This window comes from Phoxinus phoxinus (genome assembly GCF_949152265.1).
Source record: "Phoxinus phoxinus genome assembly, chromosome: 23".
Lineage (NCBI taxonomy): Eukaryota > Metazoa > Chordata > Actinopteri > Cypriniformes > Leuciscidae > Phoxinus > Phoxinus phoxinus.
The window spans coordinates 18,250,847-18,277,776 of NC_136898.1; the positions used below are offsets into that span (position 1 = coordinate 18,250,847).

Consider the following 26,930-nt stretch of genomic DNA (forward strand, 5'->3'; position numbering starts at 1 on the left):
TGCATTTTACTGTGACCTCAAATAGCTAAACCAATCAGAATCGAATCACCCAATAAAAATGACTTCTATCTATTTTATAATAATTGTTTAGTTTAGCTAATCCAAATGATGTAATGTTATGCAATCATGCATTGTGTGGGTAAACTATTGGCCCTATTGTGTATTGTGAAAAGTCAAGAGAAGTCATTGTTTTAAATATAGCCAAAGAATTTTTACACATACTATGTACATATATGGAAATTTAACTATGGTCCTGTAATGTCAAAAAGGTTGATTTAGAACTGATCATCTTTTTATTGAGTGAAAATTACATGAATTGTCCCAACAAATTTGCACCCTAATAAAGTTTTTCAAATGTAAGTATGCTTATTCGCCAAGAAGAGATGAACATTCCTTAGATAAAAAAATGAGATGTGAAGTGTGAAGAAAATGTCAGTGTCAAAAGTGTCAAAATCAAGCATATGTACTGTACATTGCATGCTCCTGATTTTAATTATGAAATATTATTATTTATCATTTGCTAGCACAAAATCTATAATTTAGTCAAAGAAGCATAAAAACGTTTTTTGTTTTTCAGCCATTTTATTAAAATCATGGTCATGATTTTCATAAAAAAACAGAGACTTTTCCAGTGATTCATGTTCAGTGTTGGACTTTTTAGTCGAATTAAATCAACTGGAGTGTGAACAGAAGAGTGTTCTTTACAACAGTGGCTTCCAACTGTGGCACTGCCCTAACCCATAACACACTATCAAACACACATATTCATCTCAATGAGTGTGTCAGATAAGGGGCTTATTACAAGTTTGGTGTTTTATGTCACTGATACAATTTCACATGAAGATTTTGCCTTAGATGCTGCAATAATATTTGCAATATGAAGTGACACCACATTAATCATGTTTGAGCTTTTCTTCATTTTCCTTTTTAATAACGACTCGGGTCCCAGAAAGCCTTGTGACAGCCATGTTAGCGTGCAAAAAAAAAAAAAAAAAAGTAAGCTCCTTAGTAAAAACCTTGCTAATAACAATTTTTAAACCAAAGTTTAAGAACTTACATTGCATTCATTGTTTTTATTTTATCAGTTGGAATTATCCCACTGTAAAAAAAAAAGTTGCTGACTTAAATTTAGTACAAAAAAGTTTTAGTACTTAAAAAAAGTACAATCAACTTGGATGTTTAAGTCATTCCAACTTAAATTACATTAAACCGACTTAAAATTACTGACTTATTAGTTGAATCTTGTATAACCTTTAAAAAAAAGTTGAATTTATTTTAATCAGTTAAAGCTATGTAGAAACATTGTCATAACTTGTTGATCATATATTTTTTTTACTGTGTAGTTTTGTTTCAACATTTGATTAAAATAACATTTCTAAATGTGCATGATTTTTATTTATCCAAATGTTTATTCTTTCATAAAAAATAATTATCCTGTTATCCATGCACTGTTGACCTTTTTAAGTAAAATTACTAAGAGTGTGACAATTCATGACTAACTGTTTTGTGTTGTCAATCCCAATTGTTACTCATTCGATGTAAAATGATTAGCAATAATCTGAATTTAAGGATGGTGGGTCCGTGTAAGGCTTTTAGGAGTTTGCGCTACTTTCGTTGAGACTAAACATACGTCATTCAGTCAGTAGGCTAGTACACACTGTACTTTGAGCCTCAAACACATGGACAGAATAAGCTACGCCCCCTCTGTGTGCGCTTTAAAACCCTTGAGAAACAACACAGCGCTAGAACACACGCTTTAGTTTGAGGAAGGTTGCCAGTGAGGGTTCGTTGAATGGAAGAGTAATGTTTACTTCTCATAACTACTTCTGCAGTACATTTCTTTGGCATTGACCGCGTTTCTACATTGAAAAGTTAAAGGAATACATTTCAGCGCATCTTTCATTGATAGGTAAGTTAAGGGCTTTCAAATAATTCTGCATGTTTTAACATTGAAGACCTGCTAACCGTCTGGCGTACGTAAATAGTTTGACCTGACACTTTTATAAAAATGATTCGTTTTCAGTAAATAGATTCCCCCACATGACTAAGATTGTTCCCCTTTTCAGTGTTTACTTCAACTTTTACTTATTTTTCTTCTTCTTCTTTTCCAGCAGACATTTCACTATCAACAATCCTCTTCATCCGACGTTCATCTGAGCAGAAATGAGCATTACAAAGTAAGTTTATTAAAATAACATTTCTAAATGTTCCTTTATTTTTAAGAGTGTATAGTTAAAATATTATTATTATTATTTTTAATCAACAAACGAGTGCAGAATTTCCAGGTTTAAATTAGATTTGATTATATTTTCAATGTCATCATCTCAGTTTTTTGGACCCCACTGTATGTCTCTGTATTTTCCAAATTGTCTAACGTAGCTTTTTCTTCATCTGTTTTCATAGATCATATGGATTCAGCAGATTCTCTTTCCCTGCGGTTGTGATGCCAGTGGATTTGGCCATGTTTGCGCAAGGTACCCCACCGGTGTCTCAGCTCCTTGGCAAGTCCTCTCCCAGGCCCTCTTCATCCAACATGTCCTCTCTCAGGCCCTCTTCATCCAACATGTCCTCACCGGAGCTTCTAAGAGCCAGACTTTCGCCTCCTTCCCCAACATCTTCACAGTCTTCCTCCGGCTCTGGCAGCTCCCTGTCCTCGTACTCTTCTGGAAGCGGCACACTACGCAAGAAGAAGCGAGTCGTATTTGCTGATGCTAAAGGCCTCGCTCTCTCCTCCGTGCGCCTCTTCACCACTGACCCATCGGAGACTGAAACAGAAGATGCCCCACAACCAGAGGAGCGCGTGATGGCTAGAGCTCCCATACAGAGCACGAGACTGCGACTGAAGCTTGGTTTTCCACAGCCTGTTGTGGACCGTGCAAGCATGATGCAACTCGTGCAGTTGGATAGCTGTAGCGTGACCGAAAGGGGTTTAAGCGGAACTGTACTGGTCTACAACTATAACTGGGACAAGACTGTCTTTGTCCGAATAACTTTTGACTCATGGCGAAGCCACAGTGACATTGCATGCACTTATCTGAGGGAAAAACATACAACTTTGGAGAACAAATTGTTTGCTTTTAATGTGTTTGTACCGTCCGAGCTGGACCAAAAGGACCGCCTGGAATTCATAGTGGTGTACCAACACGGCAATAGCCAAATGGTGTACACAGACAACAACAAAGGTAAAAACTACCAGATTTATGTGGAAAACGTGGCATCGGAACCTCAGCCGGTGATCCCAAGCAGGCGGAACTTCTTTATACCAAGTCCTCAGCGTCTTTCTGTGTGGCCCAAGGTCAGAAGTCATAGTCCACAGATCACGAGAAACCTGCCATGCAAAAGCCCACGCTACCCAGACCGTCTGGTGGACAGCACCTGGGGAAGAATGACAAATGTTGCTCCATTGTGTTAAAATGGGACTGAGACTTTTGTGGTCCATATTTCCACCTGATCTTTATTAGATGCAATTGCTGATTCAACAAAGTACGAAAATGACTTTATGCGCCCCAGTGTTGTACATGGCACTTACTTGAATGGACTTGCTCAGTGCTTGCTAGTTTGCACATGCTGCCGAGACAGCGAAATGTGAATGTTTACTATGATATGTATATTTAAATATGTTTCAATTGATTTTAATTTGCACATTACACTTAACAATACAATAATACAAGTTCTATGGGGAAACTGGCTCTCTTTCCCTATCGTCGCCTGTCTTTCCTGTGTCTGAAGAAGTAAATTAACAGTGAAGTGCAGAATAATCTTTTGTATGTATGTGTATATATATAATTGTTTATTTATGTTGAACTCTGTCATTAAAAAGGAACTGCTTTATATGAACTTTTGCATGATTTTTGTGTCTTGCACTGCAGGAAAAAAAACTGCAGGAACTGTGTCATTCTGTCAAGGGTTGTTGAGCAACATTGTAGCACAAGAGTTAGTACATCCCTGAGGCTTTGTCATGTCTAAACTGGTCTCACAACTTAATGTATTATATCAAGACACTCCTCTGGCCTGTTATCTAACTGAAACCACACCTAACAACCAGACAAACAATTAGTGTGAAAGAATGTTCCAGATGTTCTCATGGAATAGAACATTTCATCCCAAACCCCAACCGCATTTACTGTACATATGCTACTTAATGTCTGTCTCCTGACAGGTTATCAATGTAAGTTAAATAATAATATATTTGGTATTTCGATACTCCACTTTAGGCTTCTACTAACTATAAGTAGCATGTCAGCTAATTCTATTTATTTGCGACTACATACTAACTCTTATTAGAGTTTTAGTAGACTGTTAGGTTAAACAGTAAAAACAATAATGTGAATAAACAACACGATCTCATGAAAGTGCATATCTATATGACGAATGTTATTTCTCGTACTATTTATACGGCATAAATGTTTTTTGCGTGCATATGCTACGCACTGAAAACCCTTGGGTAGGATTAGGGGTGGGGAGTGCATGCGTATTACACGCCATAAAGTGCGTATCATATGCACGCGAAAACTGCGTATCATATGCACGCAAAAACTATTTTTGCCGTATATGGCACAAGAAATAACATTCATCGTATAGATATGCACTTTCATGATATATGAAAATATATCAATATATATATTATATATTATCTCTTTGTGAATGTTTATTCAGTCAGTGAGTCAAATGTTTATCGTGTAAAGAATCGTTACACTGATTCAAAGTGATTTTAATACAAGTTTGTGAGTGCAAGTTTAATTAGCCGTGCAGGAAACAGTCAGTAAAAGATCTTGCTGGATCAACATCTTTGTAGTTTCTGGAACTACATTCAAATGCATTCATCGCCCAAGGGATAAGAGTAGAGTTTATAAGTTGAAAGAATGTTGTTAGGAGTAGAAAATCCTATTACTGTAAATTTAAAGTAATCAACTCTCGTGTCTTTTGCTTGTTCAGTGTGCGGTGGAGTGTACAGGAGTTTGTCATAGCACTCACACGTACATGTATGTGCATAAATACACTGCATATACATGTATCCACAACTGATGCACTTTGCAGTCACTGAACTGACTTGAGCTGAATGACTTATTGGCTTGTTAGAGATGCTTTACAGCGGAATTAGAATTTTGTTACTATTGTGAAGCTGCTTTGAAACAGTCTGCGTTGTATAAAGTGCTACAGAAATAAAGGTGACTTGACTTGTATCCATTGTGAGTTTTTTTTTAAATTGATCATAACTAACGTTTATTTTTCTTGCATGAATAACATTTATATGCTTTTGAAACCAGTCAGTCAGAGTGTGTTTGTCCCAATCATGTCCGAATAAAGTAAATCAAGAAAACAATTATTATTTTTAAACAGTAATTATTCTAGCTAACTAACATGCTATAGTTATTACTGTAAATGGCTTTCCTTTGGGTAGGCTAAAGTAACATTACGTGACATTACGTGTATTATTGACCTCTTGCGGTTGAAACACTGATTGAGCGATTATGATGTTCAGTTCACGCTTGAACTGAGGAGCTACAGCGATCTGTCACGTCACATTGAAGAGTATTAATTGTTTGAATTCCGTAATAAAATCTACATAATTTGGAAGCCGAGACTTTGTTTCATATCAAAGTAACCGGCTCTGTCTTTGCTTTGCGATTTTCCACTGCGTGAGAAAATGAATGTGTTACGTGAGAGCGTGAGAGCAGTGTCAGTTGCATGAGTCTCACTCTGAATGAATCCGTGAGAGTTGGCAGCCCTGCCATATTCAATAAGGCCTGCATATGCCTATGGTCCTCTTAAGCAATGGACGTCTGAGAATACCTCTGAAATGAGTCTTCCCTCCATCACATTCTTTCCATGTTCTGTGCTGAGGAAATATTGAGAAACTAAATTCCACAAGCAGAATTAGTGGTTTCGTGAATTGACTTGCACAAGTGTGTGTGGGGGTGAACACCTCTCTCTCTGTTCTCCATCTCAACTCAACTTGAATTTGTAATATCAAGTTTTTGTGTGATTTGTCCAGCCCAGGACTGGAATGCTGTAGGCGTGAGAGTTTGTCATACAAATCTGTCCCTTGTAGTGTCTCCAGAGTGTCTCCAGTTTGCACTTTTAATGATGTAAGAAGCTAACCTGTATTTCTTAAAATCATCATATGCCTAAGTTGATCATAGAGACCATTGGTGGCAATTGTATGATCAACGTAGGCTTAATGATGCTTTTGGGAAACGCGGCCCTGTTCTATCGGTGAACAACCTACAACCACCACACATGTGAGCATGCACACTAGCTGTCTCTTATACCTTATCTTATATCTTATATGTAGATAATGGGGAGAAAGGTGGGAACATGTAGGTCCTCTCAAGTCTCCTGAAGAGAATGATGCAATGGAAACGCAGTACGTAATAGAATCCCTTTACAAAGGTCCAGTATTCAAGTCTGTTAGTGAGGTGCACAGACAGGGCAGCTCTCCAAGGGCTTGTGATCAGTGCTCTAAAGTATTTGAGTAAATGTAATTAGATACAGGCTACTTTGTGGTTTCACTAAGATAGGCTATTAGCAACTTTTAGGCTACTACTTGACTACATTTTTGAGCAAGTACTGTAAATATACTCTTTACTTCATACATTTTTGATAAGCCTAGTAACATTTTGCATGGGACCTTTTTCTGCAGCAGTTTATTTCTGCAAAAAAAAAAGTGAAAAGGCCATCTACTTTGGAGGCTCCGAACCTCCTCCATTGGAGGTACTACATCATTTGCGTTTTGCCCTATAATGAGTGTACCCAAACTTGTCAACAAGGCTACTTTGCACAAATATGTATGGAAGCTTGTTTCCGCCACAGAATAAAAAAAATAAAAAAGGTAATTGCAGGGGATAATCTTTTTTTCATTAATGCACGTTTATATCTCACAATTTTGACTCTATAACACGCAATTGAGACTTTATATCATGCAATTCTGACTTTATATCTCCTTACTAGAATTTGACTTTATAACTTGCAATTGCGAGTTTATATCTCACCATTATGAGAAAAGATGTCAAAATTGCGTCTTTGCGAGAAAAAGTCAGAATTGCGAGTTTATTTCTTGCAATTGTGAGTTTATATCTCTCAGTTCTGACTTTATAACATGCAATTGTGAGTTTATATCTCTCAATTCTGACTTTATAACATGCAATTGTGAGTTTATATCTCTCAGTTCTGACTTTATAACATGCAATTGTGAGTTTATATCTCTCAATTCTGACTTTATAACATGCAATTGTGAGTTTATATCTCTCAGTTCTGACTTTATAACATGCAATTGTGAGTTTATATCTCTCAATTCTGACTTTATAACATGCAATTGTGAGTTTATATCTCTCAATTCTGACTTTATAACATGCAATTGTGAGTTTATATCTCTCAATTCTGACTTTATAACATGCAATTGTGAGTTTATATCACGCAATTCTGACTCTATTTCGAGATATAAACTCACAATTGTGAGATAAAAAGTCACGATTATCTTTTTAAATGTTTTATTCTGTGGTGGAAACAAGCTTCCATAAATATGAGTGCATTAGCAAGTGTTTTATATTTGAGATGAGGACATGGCTGCAGCCAAAACCAGCATGTCCAGTACAAGTATGCTTTGACTATTTCACTTTATAACATTATTTTACTTATTTGTTATATTGAAGATAACTTTTTGAAGGATATTGATTTACCTATGCCCTTTTTGAGCACTTGAGCTTGACTGAGTGAGACTTGAGTGTTTGTAGACGTTTAAGAGGCTGTTGTGTCGACCTTGATTTATTGCAGTATTGAGGTGTTCTGTTTTATTTTGATTCCTCACAAATCAACTGTTTCTTGTTTTACACTGGCATGTCTCTTAGGTGTCGAGGACTAGTGCATCTTTGAGCCTACATTCAGTACGAGTGAGATACTTAAGATACTATAAAGCCTGGTTTCACAGACAGGGATAGGATTAAGCCAGGATTAGACCTTAGTTCAATAAGGGCATTTAAGTAGCTATTATAAACGTGCCTTAGGAAAAAAAGTATTACTGGTGTGCATCTTGAGACAAAACAATGGAAGTGACATATTTTAAGATATGCAAGGTGCTTTCAGTTAAAACAGCGGACGTTTCACAGACGTACTTTTAATCCCGTCCGAATCTGCCATGTCAGTGTTTTTCCCACACAATCTCTGTAAAAATTCCAGGGCAAATTACCTATTGTTTTTCGGCAAACTCAACGGTCCTTAATCTAATCCGTCTGAATGCGAATGTCTGTTGCTGATGTTGTATTATTCTAACGCTTCTCCTCGTGCGTTTTTTGACCTAAGCTATCGTTTACACACAAATATTCGGCATTCTTTTATTTCGTTTCAATATGGATGTATTCGACGACAAAAAAAATGACATAAAGCGTAGAGCCAAATCGCAGAAACACAATTTCATGTGTGCGTGCGTGTATGTGTGTGTGTGTGTGTCTGTGTGTGTAAAATGTAGCCTATATTATATTATAACTATATTATCGATTAACAATTCATTTTAAGATAATCATATTCAAATAATTTCGATATTTTTTTTTTTTTTTTTTTTTTTTGTCAAAGTATCAATTTTAAGTTGTCAAAGTAACATTGTGATTAAGAATGATGTGGTGATTATGCATTTGATCAGAATGAGTAGGCTCTTGTAAATCTTACTTACAGATGAGATTCACTATATGATGCATTTATTCTTCAGGACTGATGTCACTACTGACATTCCTACTGTATAAACCATCACCTCTGATTATATATGTAAGCCTGTTCTTAGAAAGGCCAAAAAGTCGACAACACCTCATTTACTCTGAGAGTGTTTTAGCATGAGAGCAAACAAATCATGGTCACCATAGCTACCCATTCATTTATTTCAATAGACAAACTGAAGAAGCATCTAGTACATCTGGATATATACTGTATATAGATAGGCTCCCCAATCATTTCTATAGGCAAAATGAAGGCTATACATGTACTATATATGTATAGCCTTCATTTTCCCCACAGAAATTAATGGGTATCTATGGCGACCGTATGGACCACCCACATGTGGTCTTTCTAGAAAAGGAGAAGCTGAAAATGACTTTCACATGAGTCTTCCCTCTTTCTTCTCCTGCAAAATCTAAAACAGGGACAAGGGAATCATTGTGAGGCCCAACCCACCCGAGCCGAAGCAATATTGCGTAAATAGATACCGCAGGCATTAGGGTAAAAGGTTTTGTGCCTGGATGGTGTGAATATAAAGCAGGGAAAGCCACTATGTTCTCCACCTCCCACGAGTTATTGTGATTCGTTCAGCCCAGTGCACTGAGGCGAACGCACTGGAATGTCCTCGTATCTGTGGGAGTTTGTCATTCACACCTGTCCCTTGTCATCCGAGTTGATTTATGCGTTTTTGAAGTGTCTCCCCTCTAGCAGTTTATGTTTGTAAAGATGTCAAAAACAAACCTGTTTAACTGCCAGACGATCGGCATCCACAACCACCTCATATACTACTGACAAAACTTACAAGATGTTCTCTATGGGTGTGTATTCAGTTATGGGTACATATTGTCCTGAGGACACACTAAAGTATCCATGAAATCAAAATTGAAGTTTTTTGGCTTTTATTATGAATATGTTAGCCTTACTGTATATCTTTAAGCTAGTGTGCTCCAAAACAATGACAAAATTAGCATTTAGAAGATATAAGCATTCACAACTTACAGTCTCCCACTTCCGCCAATATGGATCAATGATTTTAATGACATCACTCTGCACTTCTCATCAGATTTTCTGTCCAATCAGATGCTCTCTAGAATCTGAAGCGTCCCGCCCCCTACACTAAACAGACGCTGCAAGCTGCGGCTGAAATCGGTCATTTGTTCACACATTTACTATGTTCTATATAGGTAATGGCACACAGTGCATATAGGGGATAGGGAAGGATACAGACTGTGTAAATATGATTTCTATTGGGGTCTGGTAATAAAGTCTGGTTTTGCGTTAGTGTCGTGCGAACCGCTGCAGCGCACACACAGTCTGCTCTGGTTCAGAGACACCACAGAGCAGATATACGTATCGGAACTTTTGAATTCTACACAGAATTTTGTATTTTAAAGCGAAATGGAAGAGATTAGGAGGAGAAAGGGTTAGAGATTAAAGCAACACTAAAGAACTTTTCCTCTTCGGTCGCCCTACAGGTTGGAAGCGGAATTGTCCATTACCGCTGTCATAAATAATTTAGCCGACCGCAGCCTACTGTCGCACGCACGCTTGCTGTTTATCCAGCACCGGTATGTTGCATGATTTCATGAAAGTATGATGTATTGCGAAAACAGAAACGAAGAAAAACAAAATAATGACTATTTTAACGCTTGACGTAAAGCAAGCCAAATTTGTAGTTTTCTTCTTTCTCATTCAAACAACAGAAACGCGACCCGGTCTGGCAAACTTACATAGTGTGGTTATAGCAGATAACGGACCACAAAGCGGAGCCAGAAGCACCTTTCCCCCTGTCACGACTTTATGAACCGCTGAAACGAGTTTGGAAACATTATTTTAAGGTAAAAAATCTTCTTTAGTGTTGCTTTAAGAGAAAACTGCGGCTTTACCGAGCTCAACGGCTCTGGCCGAGCTGTGGTATAAACGAAACGTGATTGGCTATAAAAAGGGGAGGAGCTGCTCAATGTGTCCCGCCCTGTATTGCTGTTTCACTGAACAATGCTGCGCTTTTCAAGGGACTTCAGTGAGCCTTCAAAACACTTATTTTTTTTTTACAGTCTCAATATTTAATTTGTCCACAAACAATGTTTTAAAGTGTACAGAAGAATTCTGTCATTTTTCAATCAAACATCATGGACATTACCACCATTTTCATCACAAATACACATTTGATAGGATAACATGGTGAATTAGAACTTTTACCTTTTTGACATCAACATTATCAGCAACCTACACACAGCTAAATGATATTTTCACACTAAATTTGTTACAAAATTACAGCTTCATTGGAAATGATGCTCAAAAATATTCTGATGTTTCAATGTTTTCTTCAAGTGCTTCACTAATAATGTTGTGTTGGACATATTAAGGCAGACATAAAAGTTGAAAATCTGTATAAAAGTTGGAATAAATCCTTTTAACACAAAAATATAGAATTGATTGTGCTTATTTATCTCTTCATATAATACAAGTTTTAAACGAATTGTAAAGGATTTTCATATTTTAAAGGGATATTTCACCCAAAAATGTATATTCTGTCATGAATTATTCACTCTCATGTCGTTCCAAACCCGTAAGACCTTTATTCATCTTCGGAAAACACAAATGAAGATATTTTTAATGAAATCAGAGAGCTTTCTGATGCTCACGTGAACAGCGTCTGAGACTGACACGGAAGAGAAGAAATAGAATAAAATTGTTTTTGGGGCACAAAAAGTATTCTCAATTAAATGCAGCCTTGGTGAGCAAGAGACTTTCAAAATATTTAAACTCCTTTGAACGGTGGAGAATGCTCAATGCTAAACATAGAGATTTGTGGATTTGGACATAGTATAATCTCTCTCTGTAACCTCATCCTCTCATGCTAAACCTCTAAGTCTGATATGATTCATATGATGATATATAAGCAGCATCTGGATTCACGACTGGGAGCGTCTCGCCTGCTCTCACTGTCTGTGTAATTGAGTTCTTCGACGGGCCATCATCCGCATGATGAAATATTACTGTACGTCATGTCTTCCCACAGCAGGGACGACTGTATGAAGGAATGCTAGATGCAAACGGATGAACTGGGTGTGTACTATTTCTACAATCTACAATCTCTACAACTATCTCAACCATTACACTCCGTTTTCTTACTTTTCTAGTCCCAAGACACCGCAGTGATGTCAGGGAAAGCCTCTCTCTTATTCCTCCACGTTCCTGAACATGATTTCACCACAAGTTTTGGTGATTTAATTCAATGAAGCAAGCAGACTGGAATGTCCTTGTGTGGCAGTTTGACATTCATACCTCTCTTCTGAGGTGATTTGTGTGATTCAAAGTTGTTTCTCCTCCCAACTATGCTTGCATTTTTTTAATGCTCGCTCTATGTGTGGACTGAATTAACTGCCTTATTAAATATTATATGACTCACAATCACACACGGTGTCTTAGCACCAGCTGCACGGCACAGATCAGTGTGTAATACCGTTCTCAGACAGGGCTTCATCTGACAGAATGATATATTACATGTCTTCAGGAGAGAAGGGAATATTGCTGATGATTCTCAGGTGTATTGGAAAGATCATCGGTGCATGCTGGGATGTTGATGTTCCCTGAGTTTAGTCGAATTCCCCAAAGGCTTCTGGCGTAGTGCCATATCTTCTTTTGCTCCTGGCAAACGTGATTCCCCGAATGAGACTTCTCTGTGCTTTAGGAATTTCTCCGAAAAGAAGAGACACCCTCTCGCGTTCAGACTTGGTAACCTGATAGCACAGGGGAATTGAGAGCTTTGTTGTCATGGACGTGAACAGGAAAGGAGAGGGGCAGGGGAAAGGAACAGTGAAAGAAAAAGCTTTTTTTGTTGGTATGTCCTGTAGGCTATAAACATGTTCTTTGATGCAGGACATAATGTATATTATATTGCCTATACAAAATGTCACGTTGTAACATCTGGTTAAAGAATTACTGAAACGCCAATGACCTAACCAAGGACACATGCAATGTTTTATAGAATCATCAATGCATTGTGCAAGTGCATACTGCCATATAATACAAACTAATAAGCATTGTATAATAAAATATAAACTACAGTGTGTGTGTGTGTGTGTGTGTGTGTGTGTGTGTGTGTGTGTGTGTGAGAGAGAGAGAGAGAAAGAGAGAGAGAGAGAGAGAGAGAGAGAGAGAGAGCTGCAGGAAGACACCAGCCTGAGGCCTTGTCCACACTACGTTTTCGACATAGTCTAAGTTTAGTCATGTGAGGCATATTGTAGAAAGCCTACACTTAAGTGTGTGTGTGTGTGTTCGAAATGCGATATTTTATCATTAAAATCATATATACAAATATATGATACACACACGGATGGGGGGTAATTATAAATACAAAATAATTATACGATCAAAACCATTTTTATATTATATTATTATTATTTTATATTTATATTATAGTATTTTATAACACATTTTTGTAAAGAAAGTGTTGAAAGAAATTCATACTTTTATTCAGCATGCCCTTAAGGATGTGTTAAATTGATCAATATAAAACATGTATTTAAAGCAAGGACTGTACTTGCCTAATGGCAAACTGAAGTAGAGTCACATGAGTCAGAGATTGTTGCTATAGGAACACATTTTTCCTCTGATATTTTCGCCTCACCTTTTCTTTTTGTTACGGTACGGTATCAATTCTACTTTCTGTCTCTTGCGCCTCTCCTCCACCTTTTCTGTGAGAAAGCATTCACCCTGCTTTAGAATGCCACTGACTCAGACAGAAAGGTTATTCATAAATTCAAAGTCTTTATAAGGTCAGGACATTTACTTCAGGACAGTATATGGTTATACAATGAGACCTGGCTAAATGGCATATAATCTGGCTGACACTACATTTGCAATCAAACCAAGTTTAAAATAATACTAAAGTGAAAAATATATCTAAAAATATATATAGAAAAAATATTTTCAAACAGTTTTTTTTTTTTAGGTTAAGTGTACATCTTTGATTTTCGAAGCAAAAAAAAAACTGTTTTTGCAGTAACTTGCATTAATCAAGAAGGTATTCACTTAATTTTTTTTTTTCAAACTGTTAAAAGTGGCATATATCAATATAGCATGATCAATATATTTAAATGAATGACTGATTTTAACTAGCACTTATAAATCTTTGAAGAAATGTGAAGTTTGTCAGCTCATTTGGAGATTTATGATGTACACGAGTCTTTCCCCTCAGGCCAGAAGTATTGCTGTTGTTTTTCTATGTCTTATGGGAGAATACCTTAAAACAAAGGTAAAGTTCACGACATGTTTCCGTCAGTGTTTGACCTCAAGCATAATTTCCTTCCAAAATCTCAAAAATCCTGACTAAATTACAAGACATTCTCGGGTGTGTTTTAAAGTCCCAGAATGATCTAACATCCGGCTGGTTAACTGTCTTTCTGCCTCACAATCTCTTCTTGAAATAACATTAAGTTTGTAATCTTGTTTGGTTTAAAAGTAGATCCTTTTTTTTTTCAACTGTCAGACCATTTTTTGCATTTTTTCAACATTGCTTGTAGTAAATTATTCCATGACAATTAAAATCGCATTTAGGCCTAAATATTGCATAGGAATGTAAACCTTCCTTAAAACCTTAAAGTTGATTGTAGTGTCTTCTAGTGGTGAACCTAAGAACTTGTTAACCTTGTTCACAAAAGTATACACAAAAAATATTTCTCGAGATATTGCCTGAGATCTAGAATCTAATCACGAATGCTATCTTTACCAATGCATGATATCCAGAGTTTGACCGACACAGTTCCTCCACAGACTTGCTAACCTGATTTTACACCGAAAGCCTCAAGTGAAACCTCAAACTTTCGATTTTAAATGAGTCACAATTGGTTACAAGCACACTATGTCCTTGGCAGACGCTTAATTCTCCCAAATTGACCTGCAGCACAGCATTCAAAGAACTTTCATTTAAAACATCTGAAAACAAAAGGTTTGAATGTTGAGGAATCCAAACATTGCTGATTTTACGTGTAGTTCTTCCTGCTCTTTTAAGACATCAATCAGTCTTTGTGACCTTGTTATGCTAATAATGAGTTCAGATTTGTCCAGATTAAACCTCCAAACAGATCATATTTACCTATTTATTTATTACTTGGGCCTAAATAAAAAATAAAAAAAAACAGAAAATCGAGGACAAGGATATCCATATCCATAGTGACCTCAACAAAATTTGAATTGTGATTTCATCAGTGAATGCTTTCAGCCAACAGATCCAATGTGAAATGTATTCATTTTATTTATTTATTTTGCCATGCACCTGCACAAAGTATCGATTGCTTGTCAAAGAAAAGTTTAACAGTATATATGTATCAAAAGACATTATTTAATGACATCTATAGAATATTTACCAAGTGTTTGGACACATTTTGACTACATTTATACAGTATTTCTCATTATTCGAACAATCTTTTGATATTATGCATTTATGCGTCTCGCCAAGTAAATTGTTTGTAGACAAATACTCAGGTTTCAATTCATTTTGCCAGATGAACCTTCACATTCCATGTAACCTTTCCATCACACAAAAGGTTCTTTGTACTCTTTGAAAGCGTTCTGTAGATTATTCAAATGCTCTTCACACAATGAAAACAATGGTTCTTTTAAGAATTGTTCACTGAAAGGTTCTTTGGGGAACTAAAAATTGTTCTACTGTATATGTCATTGCTGCAAACACAACCTTTTTGAACCTTCATTTTTAAGTCTGTGCCTTTTTTGTATTACATTTTCAGTGACACTTTACAATAAGGTCCTGATTCAACAGTGTTGAGTAACGTTACTTTTAAATGTAATGTTACAATATTGTGTTACTCCCTTAAAAAGTAACTAATTTACTTTTTATGGAAAGTAATCTGTTACGTTACTTTTCTCACCTGGGCTGAGCTTGCTTGCTTGCTTGTTTGTTTGTTTGTTTTAAGTTGGATTTTTGGCAAATATGAAGGCCCACTTATGCCAAAAGTTCCACAAATCCACACATGTACAGTAGAGGGCGCTGAATAGGAAAAATAAAATAATGAAACACAAATGTGATGTTTATCTAAAGTCATTGTTTTGTTTATTGGTATGGTTGAATTAAATACATAAAGTGCATTTGTATTTAACAGATTTAATTATTTCAGGCTTGTGTAATATTCTGAGTTTGCATTTCACTGTTTTTATTTATTTTGAGAAATACTAAATCTGTTTTGTGCATGTAAATGAGAAGCATTACTTTTGTAAAAGGAGTGCATTAGTTTACTATAGTTAAAAAGTCATGATTATGTAGGCTAAGTCATGTTATTTGTAATGCATTGCCCTCAACACTGTTAGTTAACATTAGTTCATGCATTAACTACACTGTAAAGTTATATGATCAATAAGTTATGACAACATGTTTTGCTTTAACTCGTCAAAATAATTAAGTCAGTTTAACGTAATTTAAGTTGAAATGACTTAAACATCCCAGTTGATTGTACTTAAAAATGTTAACTTTTTTTTACAGTGTAAAATGAGCAATGTATTTGTTACAATTATAAAAATACAACATTAATCAAGTCCATGAATTAATACAACTTAATTTGAACTCTTTACCCGCCAGTTTTTGAAAAAAAGTTGTCAGTCACTGCCAGCATTGTTGATCATTTTCACAAAATTGTCATGGCCCCCAGAATATTTTGTTATATGAATATCTGAACATGCAATATAGCAAAAGAAAGAACAGACACTAGCTTTTAAACAAAACAAAAAAAAAAGTTTTATTCTAGCTTCATGCATTCTTTTTTAATCAACACTTGAATGTGGGTAAGTTTTTAAAGCAACATTTTGAGCAAAAAGCTGGGAAAATCATGTTTTTGTCAAAGACTTTGTCTAGATGGGATTCAGAACGATGATCTAAACACAGATGCAGTATATTGATCAACACTTGATTTGGAAATGTCCGTCAATAGTGGGGAAAGAGTTAATAATGCTGATGCAATAGTGAAAATAACATGTACTAAGATTAATAAATGTTTTACAAGTATTTCGCATTGTTAGTTCATGTTAACTAATGTAGTTAGTTAATGTTAACAAATATAGCCTTATTTTACCAAATTTTGTCAAGAACATTGTCTATTAAGATTTTGATCCTATTTACTGACAAAATTTTAATGTGTGCTATTAAGCCACACACACACACACACACACACATACACACAAACACACACACACAATGAATAATGCAACACTCATGTAGCCTGGTTGGATGTTTTGCGTCAGCACTCCTATAAACTGTAATTGTCTTTTTTCAATACACCAAAGATTGCAGGCAGACCTGTTTGTACTGCGCACCTTGCGTCATGAGTGACCTAAAAATAAGGCATTTATATCCATCTTCTGAGCTAGAAGTGCTAAAACACATTAGGATTGTAATTTACTTAAGCTTTTACATGACCGTGTAATTACATGAGTAACTACTAAGGAGTGCTTTAACATGGATTGTTCTCACCTTAATATTTTCTGTAATCTACAATGTGATAAGTAGGCCAAGTTTAAATAGGCCAAGTTAAACCTTGTTATTCATGACCTTCTTTCCTGGCCCGTCACAGGCGTAGACACGGGGTATGGTCCTGGATGGACTAGCATTTTATGCATTGCATAATCTTGTGATGAATTTGACAGCATCTATAGAGGAAATTGATCAAATGTTAGCATGTTAACGTTAGCCAGAAGCTTATGTTACAACAGTCTGACACTTAAGTCAGTTAATGCATGATATTCAGAACATTAAATATCCAGGCTAATCAACTAGTCTTGTGTTTTTGGTGGATTCATGAAGTCGGTTAGCACAGGTGTTGTTCAGCACAGTAACTATGCTTTCAGTAAGGGACTGTTCGTTATTTATTTAAGGGGCCACCGGAGGAGTTTTGAGATCAATAGTCAAAAAAGACTTGACCCTCCCTTCGCCAGCACTAAATTTTTCTATGACCCTCCAAAATGATTGTGAAAAAAGGCATGACCCTCCCCGATCATTTATTGATTATTACTTCTGTACTGGTTTGCGCTTGGCAAAGATGTTCAGATATCTCTATGCCTCTACACCAAACGTTCATTAAAAGACTCCTGCACACCCGCCTTTTTCAAACTGGCACAGCGCTGACTCGCGATAGGTAGAAACTGCATGATTTGATTTGTTAAACATGAGGATTATCCGACTGGCATCGCCGCTCACTCTAACATTAACCTAGATAATTGTTGGCTGTTCTTAGGCGCATAACCAAGTGTGTGTGCGGAGTGTGTAGCGCGCACTGCATGACAGAGGCGCCGATGCGATCAACAGTGGAAACAACTTAAAATACTATATTTCTGGCCATACAGAAAAGAATAATGCATCAGTCGCAATACTTTTATTTGTGTAAACTCACAATAACAAGAAAACGTTTTGCTTTCGTAAAATAAAATAAAACAATCAGGGTCTTTCATGGTCTCCGTGAACTGTAGCACGTCAAAAAAAAAAAAAAAAAAAAGCAGAAACATATCGTAGGCTATATAGCATACTAGCCTCAAATATATGAAAAAAATATCTATATAAAGCTTGATATGTCCACTTTTAAAAACGAAAAAAATCAAATCGAAAGCAAATATCATCTGATTATGTAATCCGTATGAAAGATGCATTTCTCTTAAAGGCGCACTTTACAGCGGAGATGTATGGAGACATGTTTGCAGCGGACACTGATATAGAAAAAAAGAGTTTATTAATAAACAATTAAAATGCATCGTTATTTTTAAATACATATTTATTATCATTAGCCTGTTTTTGCGGCAAGATTATACATGCGCTTGAGCGCAGAATGGGCTATATCCCATGCAGAAATTAACGTGCGACTAGTCAAATATTTAGTATATGGCAATACATTTACTATATTTGACATTATTTAATTAGTAAGTATACAAAAGTATTTTGGAAACTATGATAGGCCTACATTTTTTCATGATTTTTTGATGAATAAAAAATTCAAAAGAAAAGCATTTATTTAAAAACGAAATATTTTGTAACATTACACATGTTTTAATGTCACCTTTGATAACTTTAATGCATCCTTACTGAAAAAAAAATCTGACTAGCCAAGTAAACCAACACATTTTTGAACGGCAGTGTACATTCAGTAGGTTATTATTTATTGCAATATAAACACTGTCAGATCAACAAGGTATCTCTTCATTTACCAGTCGAAGACGGAGCAACTTTCTGCTCTTATGTTTACTCCGTGCACTGTCAAGGTCTTCATCGTATTTATCGGTCTTTGCAGCAATTATTTTACCGCAAATACTGCATCGCACGCTGTTGGCATCGAGTCTGGAGAAATGTACCCACACTTTTGATCGACTTTTCCACATCTTTAAGGTAGCCTATTATGTGTGTGTCCTCGCGTCTCATATTAATATGTACGCGGAGAGTTTGTGTGTGTGTGCTCGCGTCTCATATGAATATGTGCGCGGAGAGTTTGTGTGTGTGTCCTCGCGTCTCACACAAGTATGCGCGTCGAGTTTGTGCGTGCGCGCGCGTCTCATATGAGTGTGCGCGGTATCGAAATCTGGAACCGAACAACATGCCATTTTTCGATACTCGATAGTATCGAGGCAATTCGGTCGATACCTAAAAACTATCGAGACTCGGTACCCAGCCCTAGAAAAGACCAGGTATAAATGCCCTCCGAAACGCATTCGAGACGGATTTGAATCCGATCGCTCAAACCACTTCAGGAGGTCTGGGCCACATTCCAGACAAAACTGAACAAGTGTAAATGCATCTGGTTGTGGAAACCACATATGTAGATTGTACTCCTCCCAAAAAATGCAATAAAATAAAAATAAACGTGAGAGCGTGTTATAGACTAGCCTATATGTCATGTTATAGCCAGACATGACGACGCTACTGCAACACGCATCACTGCAGATGAGCCAACGTGCAAACTATTTGAAGAATTGAAGATAGGATTTAAATCCGTTTTGCAAAAACGCATTTATGCGACCACACCAGGTGTAAATGGAATCGTTTTGATAAATCAGATAGCTATCCGATCTGAGAAAACGCATGAAGTGGCCAGGTGTAAACAGCCCTAATGTAGCACGCGTCATTTGTGTTTGTTTTCAGACATGATAGCCTAACACTCGTTTTATACTTGTGCTTATGCGATATCACAATTTTTGATCGTGGTCGTGGATGATTTAATATCTCCACGATCTGCTTTTGAAGAAATGTGGTAGTATCGCTATCACACACACTACAGCGCACATTCTATCAGCTGCAGTTCTGGCGCCTCTGTCCCAAACTCGACGTAGGCTACATCGACGTAGGACACACTCACAGGACACTGCCTGTGATTCGCAATCACAAAAGTTTATTATTTGCTCGTGGTAAACATTTCATTGGCGTTCTGTTCTGACATGATGCACTTTTTCTGAGCGCGCGCGCACTGTCAAACAGCGCCAAACTGGACTTGATCTTTCGCGTCTGATTTTTGTTGGGTCAGACCCATCTGCTAGCTATGGGGGGACCGAGACTGAGAGAGCTACATGGAAAAATATGCACAAAACAAGCCACTTTGAAAGTTTGTTGTTTTCATGAATACAAAAGTTGGGTGACCCTCCCCCTAGACTAAAAAAAAGTTGGATGACCCTCCCCTCAACAAAGAAAAAAAAGGCATGACCCTCCCCTATTTTCCTCCGGTGGCCCATTCCATAAATACCGAACGGTCCCTAACAAAGCCAGCATGAAGGACATAGAGCATAAAGTGAGAGCATAACATTTCCACAACTCAAACCACCCTACTACGATTGTAAACGCGATAATGACACAAAGCCAAAATTGGTGGAATCATTTATTAAAAGTGATATTTATTTTCAGAGAACATAAATCAAGATGTTTGCAATAATTATTTTGCCCTGTTCTAATAAAAATGTAGAAGATTAAAAGATGGATTTAAAAAGATCAACTTTTTCATGAAATTGAAAAAAATGTAATTAGTTTCTTGAGTGAAACATTTTCTTAAACCCTTCGGTTGTTCTATATTAGGGTCTCCGACACAAACTGCTGATAACAGGCCTTTTCCCGGCCGATAATCAATATGCTTCCTAATAATATATTAATATTTATCTACACGGCTATATAATTTTTTTAAACGCTTAACTAAACAAAATAATGAACACTCTATTTACACTCATTTTCACATTCAAGGACACCTCCTCTTATCCAAATACTGGTTTAGTTGTAGTCAATTTGGCCCAGTTCCACTGAGTAATAATTTTTAAAAAGTGTACCAACCTCTAAAAGAGCAGATATGTCCTGTGGTTTCTGATTAGTGTATACTCAGTGCGGTGGGACTTTTCTCTAAAGTGCATCTCTGTACATCCCTATTTACAATAATACATACTACTGATATCAGAGGCCGTATAAAACTGAGCGTTTGAAACGGCCGTGTTTCTCAGATCGGCTTGTACAGCAGGGTTGTGACATATTTCTTCTTATACCGGTGGGTGGCACTCAGAACCATTACGCCATCCTGTCAGAGATACAGAGTCATCAGAACAGACTTGAAATCAATGCGGGTTCATCTCACAGAGCTCTTGAAGTTGCTTTACCTTAATGGACAGAGCGTACAGGTGATTAAGCATGACGTGATTGGGCTCAGGAAGCAAAGCTGGATCACACTGTTAGAAAACAAGAACGCATTTCTATTAGCAGCATCTATATTGGACCTTACAGTGCAATTATGCAAATGAAACACTTTTTAAGTAATAAAGTGTAGAAATAAAAGGAACACAAGTACATCAGGGTTTCCCAATCTGGGCCTCGATCCCCAAAAGAGGGTCATCTGAACTAAGTCATTTATAATGGGAGTCTATTTTGACCATTTAAATAACATGACTTTTCAATAATTAAAGTTTAAACCAATTTGCTAGTTTATCATGTAATTGTGATCAACTGTGAAGCAGATCACTATATTAGTGTCCACACCAGCAGATGATATCGTTCGGTTTATTCTAAACACTGCAGTTTTGCCGTCTGTCGCTTTAAATGTTCGAGCTCTTTAGAGCAGGATGGATGCTGATTGGCTGTCAAATTTTTTAGCATTCATCAGTTGGGGGGAAAAAACACTCTGAAAGTGATTCCAAAGATAGCTTTAGTGTGAACAGACCGTTACTCTATACAAGAGCAATGTTTGCAGATTATATATTTAAGAGCAGAGCTATAAGTACACATAATGTTCTAGATTCTAAAGTTATAGATAGAATTGTGTATATTTAAGCTGAGGATTTTATTTTATAAAACATATTTTTTTATAACATACTGATACTTCTTATAGGCTACTAAAGCGCTATGTACAATTAAAAGTATTTATTTTCCTAAACTCCATTTAATTTTTGTTCCCCCTAATTTCTTTGTTGTCTGTTTTATTTTATTTGTATTTTTATGATTTATGATTTATGATAAAAATCTTTATTTTTGAAAAATGTAATTCCTTTTTTTTCAAATAAAGTGCTGCACGTCTGCACTTTTACTGTATAAATTACAGCAAGGATTGAAAAAATATATATATTTTAATAGTGAGATATTCCATAAAAATATTTTTCAGTAAATTGTATTATTATTATTATTATTCTTTTAAGAAGTACATTTAATACTAGTACATAATAGTACATTTCTGTTGTAATTTCTTCAAGTTAAACAGAACTTTTATTTTGGCGGTTTGTAGTGAGTTTCTGTGAGTATGTGCAGTAGACAAATACACAGAGCATGTTGACTTCGAATTATTTAATAATCCCAGACACTAGTCCAAATTTCGCAATTTGAATAATTGTAAAAATCCTACATTTTATACATACAATTATTAAATTCCAGTAAAAAATGTAAATGATTAAATTTTTATTACACAATTCCATCCTGTGAGTTTTCCACATCACAGAAATAATACGGCCTTACATCAACTCAAATCTTTTAGTAGAGAATGCAGGGGTCCCACACTTTCAAATTCAAGGACCTTTGACCTTTCAATGACTTTCCAGGTCCAATGCCCTTAAATTCAAGGACTTAATGTGGGGACACATTTCAAGAGCAAGGTTACATCGTGTTACCACCAAGTAAGATACATTATTAGTTTTGCCGGCGTGAACATCATGGCAACGTACAACACAACGTACCTCACGCAGGAAACACTTAACGCAACGCGTAACTAACGTAAATAAAGCAAGCTAGTATGCAGAGGCCACAAAGTGTTGGCGAAATAATAATTCAATTCAAGCATTCAAGGACCTGTATCTATGCATGTTTATTACTTGCAAAAACTCTCCAGGGCCTTGAATTTTTTCTTTTATTTTCAGATTCACAAACTTTCAAGGATTTCAAGGACCCGTGGGAACCCTGAGAATGGTACTATGATGTTTATCTAACTGTCATTTTTACAGGCCTAACGCAAGGTCTTTTGCAGATACTCACTGAGATGCCCGTGTCCTTATTGAGGATGACCTGCAGGAGATGAGGGGGCAGGATGGGGGGAGATTTGAATTTCTCCTCCTGTTTGGGGACGTAAGAGTCCTGATGGTACGGCCCAGGAGGAGAGCTGGACAGGTCTATAATCAATAAAGACAATGTGTCATAACAACCCACGACTGACCATTTTTGGCCATAAATGATACTTCATGTAGTAGATCATTTTCAGTTTTTTTGTGATTAAACAGCTCAAAAATATGACGAAAGGAAACGTGGAAATGTTGTCAAACCTGACATGTCAGAGCATTTCTGTGAATCAACCATGAGTGCATCGAACACCTCAAAGTCTGTCTTCTTCACCTGGATGATGTTGTTGACCGTGCCGAGCTGGTTGGTCACCACAGGCTGAAGAGAAAGAAGGTCAATATTATGCTGGTTTTATAGCACTAATGGAGGATAATGATGATGATGATGATGATGATGATGATGATGGGGTGTAACAATATATACTGTCACAATATATCGCAATACAAAAATGCAACAATATGTATTGTGGATAGTTTGTGGATAGGTCACCCAAAAAAAAAAATGACTGTGTGAGGAAAAAATTCAAGTTTACAGAGTTTTAGTGTCATCACTACATTAAAATACTATATATATATATATAATGTTGAATATAATGTATAATAATGCAATGGCGGAATATTTGTGAGTCCTGATAATGCCAAATGTCTTCTGTTACCAGTAAAAAGTGGCCGACATTATTTTAAACATCTAGCCAGTGACAGAGTGAAAAGCATATTCGTCTGAAATAATTCTGTATTTTCAGCTTCAGAATCATGAATATTTTTATTCTGGTGTCACCATTGTCCTGTCCATTGGGTTTCCAGCGCCAAGTCCAACCATATTCATTTACACCCAAAATGTAACGCCAAATTTAGCATTTTAATCAACAGTAAAAATTTTGTTAGCCTTTTATCATATGTCTTGGAGTATCGCAATAATATCGTATGGTGAGTTCAGTATCGCGATATGTATCGTGTCGTTGCACCCCTAATGATGATTGATGTCTCCGTCACCTCTGTTGGGTCATGTGTCCACTGTCCATCCACGAAGAATTTATACTGGTGTTCACCCTCAGGCAAATCCACAATCGCCACAAAGTTGTTTTGACTGTTGAAGAAACAGAAACATTAATGTTAAATGAGTGAATTTGTAGTTTAAAGATATCAGAAGAATACTTTCAGCAGAAGACTTCTTCTCCATTTGTAACAGTCAGCATAACCAATCATCTGTGCCCTACAGCAAGCAGACTGAGTTAAGGACCTATCAGCGCCATCTAGAGTTTCATGACAGAACTTTGTATTTATATACTATTATGTTTTATTAGCTTAGCAGTTTTCATTTTAATCATAGTTTTAAGTTTTTAGCAATTTTACTTTGTAATTAATCTTTTATATATATATATATATATATATTACTATTTAGGTTTAATTTTATTTATTTATTTTACAAAACTTTTTTTAATAGTTCTAGTTACGGTTAAATGTTACGTACCTCCTAATCAAAGGAATTTTATTGTTCCAATTATTAAAAGAGCCAGAAATATAGACTTCTCTTCCAGCTCCTGTCCACCGAAACACAGTGGGTCGATCTAAAGTGAGGACCTTTTCACTGGTCTCCAGGTCTGATCTCCAGTCAATGAATTCCTCTTTTACTAATGGTACCTAATAGAAAATTAAAGATAGAAAACATGGTGATCATCTCTAAATTATGATATCTTCATAAACGAAAAGATAATGTGAGCCAGCACACACTTTGATCTCCTCCCCATGAAAAATATCGGCATCTTCTGGGCTGTCCATTAGGATTTTGGGACGGTCTCCTTCCTTAGTTCCCCGACTGTCCCTTCTGTGGGCCTTTTCGTGGCCCATGCCTGCCCTCTCACTGCTTGTGTTCCCCATAGTGCTCTTAAAAAACCTTCCCAGAGGTCACAGAGGGTAAGCAGCCAGCTGGTTGGGCTAGAAATGATCTGTAACCCAAAACAAACACAACAATAGTGTAAGAAACATGGTGATCTTAATGTAATGCATCACTTATCCAATATAAAACATGGATTTTCCCCCAGCTAACAGGGAACGTTATCAGAGCTTTGGCTAACGTTCTGGCAAGGTTCTCTCAAGGTTATGAACAAACGTTATTCCAGTAACATTGATAGAACATTGTTCAAAGCCATAATGCTCTCAAAATGTTATTTATACATCCTTCAAGAGCATTTTTGAGATTTTGCAAATGCCAAATTTGCAGTAAGTCATGAATGTTTCAGATCCATTTTTCCATGTACATTAAAAAGCTAATAGACATGAACTTAAAAAAAAAATACCATTTTTATTTAATTTTTGATTGGGTCTTTAGGTGTGCTTAGGGTTTTGGGATTTTAATACTGAATTTATAGACTAGTTTTAAAATCTTCATTGAATTAAACTCGATTGCTGTCAGCCAGGTTATTGTAATTTTAGCATACTAAATAGTGATTGGTCTTAATCAAACATCTGAGTTCGTAGTCCAAATTGGTATGAATGTGTTATAGGTTATATTCATTTTGCAAGCACTGGCATTTCTGATTCTTACTGCTTACTCAACAAAAAAAACATTTTGACAACGCTGACAGCCCTATTAATTTAACTGCGTACTTCATTGCTGAAGCAACCTCGAGGCACAATTTTTTTTCATATGTTTTTAGAAAACCTTACTCTACTGCAAGGTCACAAGCTCTTAAAGGAAGTCTGGCAACAAAAGATAAAGAAGAGCTGTAACTTCAGCTTCAGGATCAAACGTATGAAAGAAGATGTAACGATATCGTCCTGGTATTAAATGCATTATCCAGTCGATTTGCCTTTAGTGGCAGCCTTCATCTAAATTTCAAAATCAACCTTCACTATAACGGGGAAATAATGCAAACGCTTTGACTGTGAAACTATGCAAATACCGTATTGATATTATAAACAACCCTACGCTGTCGCGCGCCACTGCAACAACACTGTAGTAGTGCTATATAGTTAGCCGCAACAACCATTCTTATCGACTGCAAGATTGACACAAATTTTTCATTTTTGAAATAATTTGTTTACGGTTGCACAATTTTTCATGTGACAGGACTTACATTCCCTTTTGCGCAGTACTGTATGATTTGGATTCGCGACCGCTACTTGCCCTCGATCACAGTTATTTCGTCATTTTTTCATTCACATTGCTTATCGTCACAAACTGTACATCCTCGCAACCACTCCGCCCACCGCGGACTTTAACTCCACTACGCATGCGTGACTTCAACTACGCCCACTAGGGGGAGAGAAGCAGCTGTTTCTCTGCGCATGCGCATTTCTTACAACAAACTAGGGGAACAGCACAGCAGTATGAAATCGAGACTGTGAGGGATATCATTGACTTAACGTGTTTTCAATCACGTCCGCTGTAAAAAGCTGTAGAAAGCTCCTAGATCACTTGTAGCTTTCCACAGCTCATGTTTTCATTTTTTTGCCTGCTGAATAAATAACCCACTGAAGAGATGGCTATCCCTCACAGCCTGGCTTTCATTCCTGTTAAAGGGATAGTTCACCCAAAAATGAAAATTCTGTCATCATTTACTCACCCTCATGTTGTTCCAAACCTGTATGAGTTTCTTTCTTCTGCTGAACACAAAAGACGATATTTTGAAGAATGTTGGTGACCAGTTGACAGTAGCCTATTAATAGAG

At 36.5% G+C, this 26,930-nt stretch overlaps 2 protein-coding genes across 3 annotated transcripts; one reads left to right on the top strand and one right to left on the bottom strand.

Annotated features, from left to right (window-relative positions):
- The first annotated feature begins 1,726 nt into the window (after nt 1-1,726).
- ppp1r3c2a (protein phosphatase 1 regulatory subunit 3C2, duplicate a) lies at nt 1,727-3,835 on the top strand. 2 transcript variants are annotated; one of them, XM_079600051.1, is made up of 3 exons: nt 1,727-1,909; nt 2,112-2,177; nt 2,404-3,835. In XM_079600051.1, exons 2-3 carry the CDS (start codon nt 2,164-2,166, stop codon nt 3,410-3,412), a joined length of 1,023 nt encoding a protein of 340 aa, XP_079456177.1. In that variant the 5' UTR covers nt 1,727-1,909; nt 2,112-2,163; the 3' UTR covers nt 3,413-3,835. The 2 variants fall into 2 exon arrangements, with proteins under 2 accessions (XP_079456177.1, XP_079456178.1); XM_079600052.1 differs by having other exon boundaries at nt 1,770-1,909; nt 2,115-2,177.
- A 16,593-nt stretch (nt 3,836-20,428) lies between these two features.
- prkab1a (protein kinase, AMP-activated, beta 1 non-catalytic subunit, a) lies at nt 20,429-26,485 on the bottom strand. The gene is made up of 8 exons (XM_079599853.1): nt 26,337-26,485; nt 24,991-25,205; nt 24,731-24,900; nt 24,253-24,346; nt 23,464-23,578; nt 23,180-23,313; nt 21,325-21,393; nt 20,429-21,245 (listed from the first exon to the last, which is right to left on the bottom strand). Exons 2-8 carry the CDS (start codon nt 25,135-25,137, stop codon nt 21,168-21,170), a joined length of 807 nt encoding a protein of 268 aa, XP_079455979.1. The 5' UTR covers nt 25,138-25,205; nt 26,337-26,485; the 3' UTR covers nt 20,429-21,167.
- Nucleotides 26,486-26,930: the final 445 nt, after the last annotated feature.

Bases quoted from the DNA above. Each gene is read 5' to 3' on its own strand.
- prkab1a (XM_079599853.1), bottom strand. From the start codon at position 25,137: ATGGGGAACACAAGCAGTGAGAGGGCAGGCATGGGCCACGAAAAGGCC. The intron at 24,901-24,990 runs GTGTGTGCTGGC...ATTTTCTATTAG, and splicing joins TTCATGGGGAGGAGATCAAA to GTACCATTAGTAAAAGAGGA. The intron at 23,579-24,252 runs GTGACGGAGACA...CTTTCTCTTCAG, and splicing joins GGACACATGACCCAACAGAG to CCTGTGGTGACCAACCAGCT.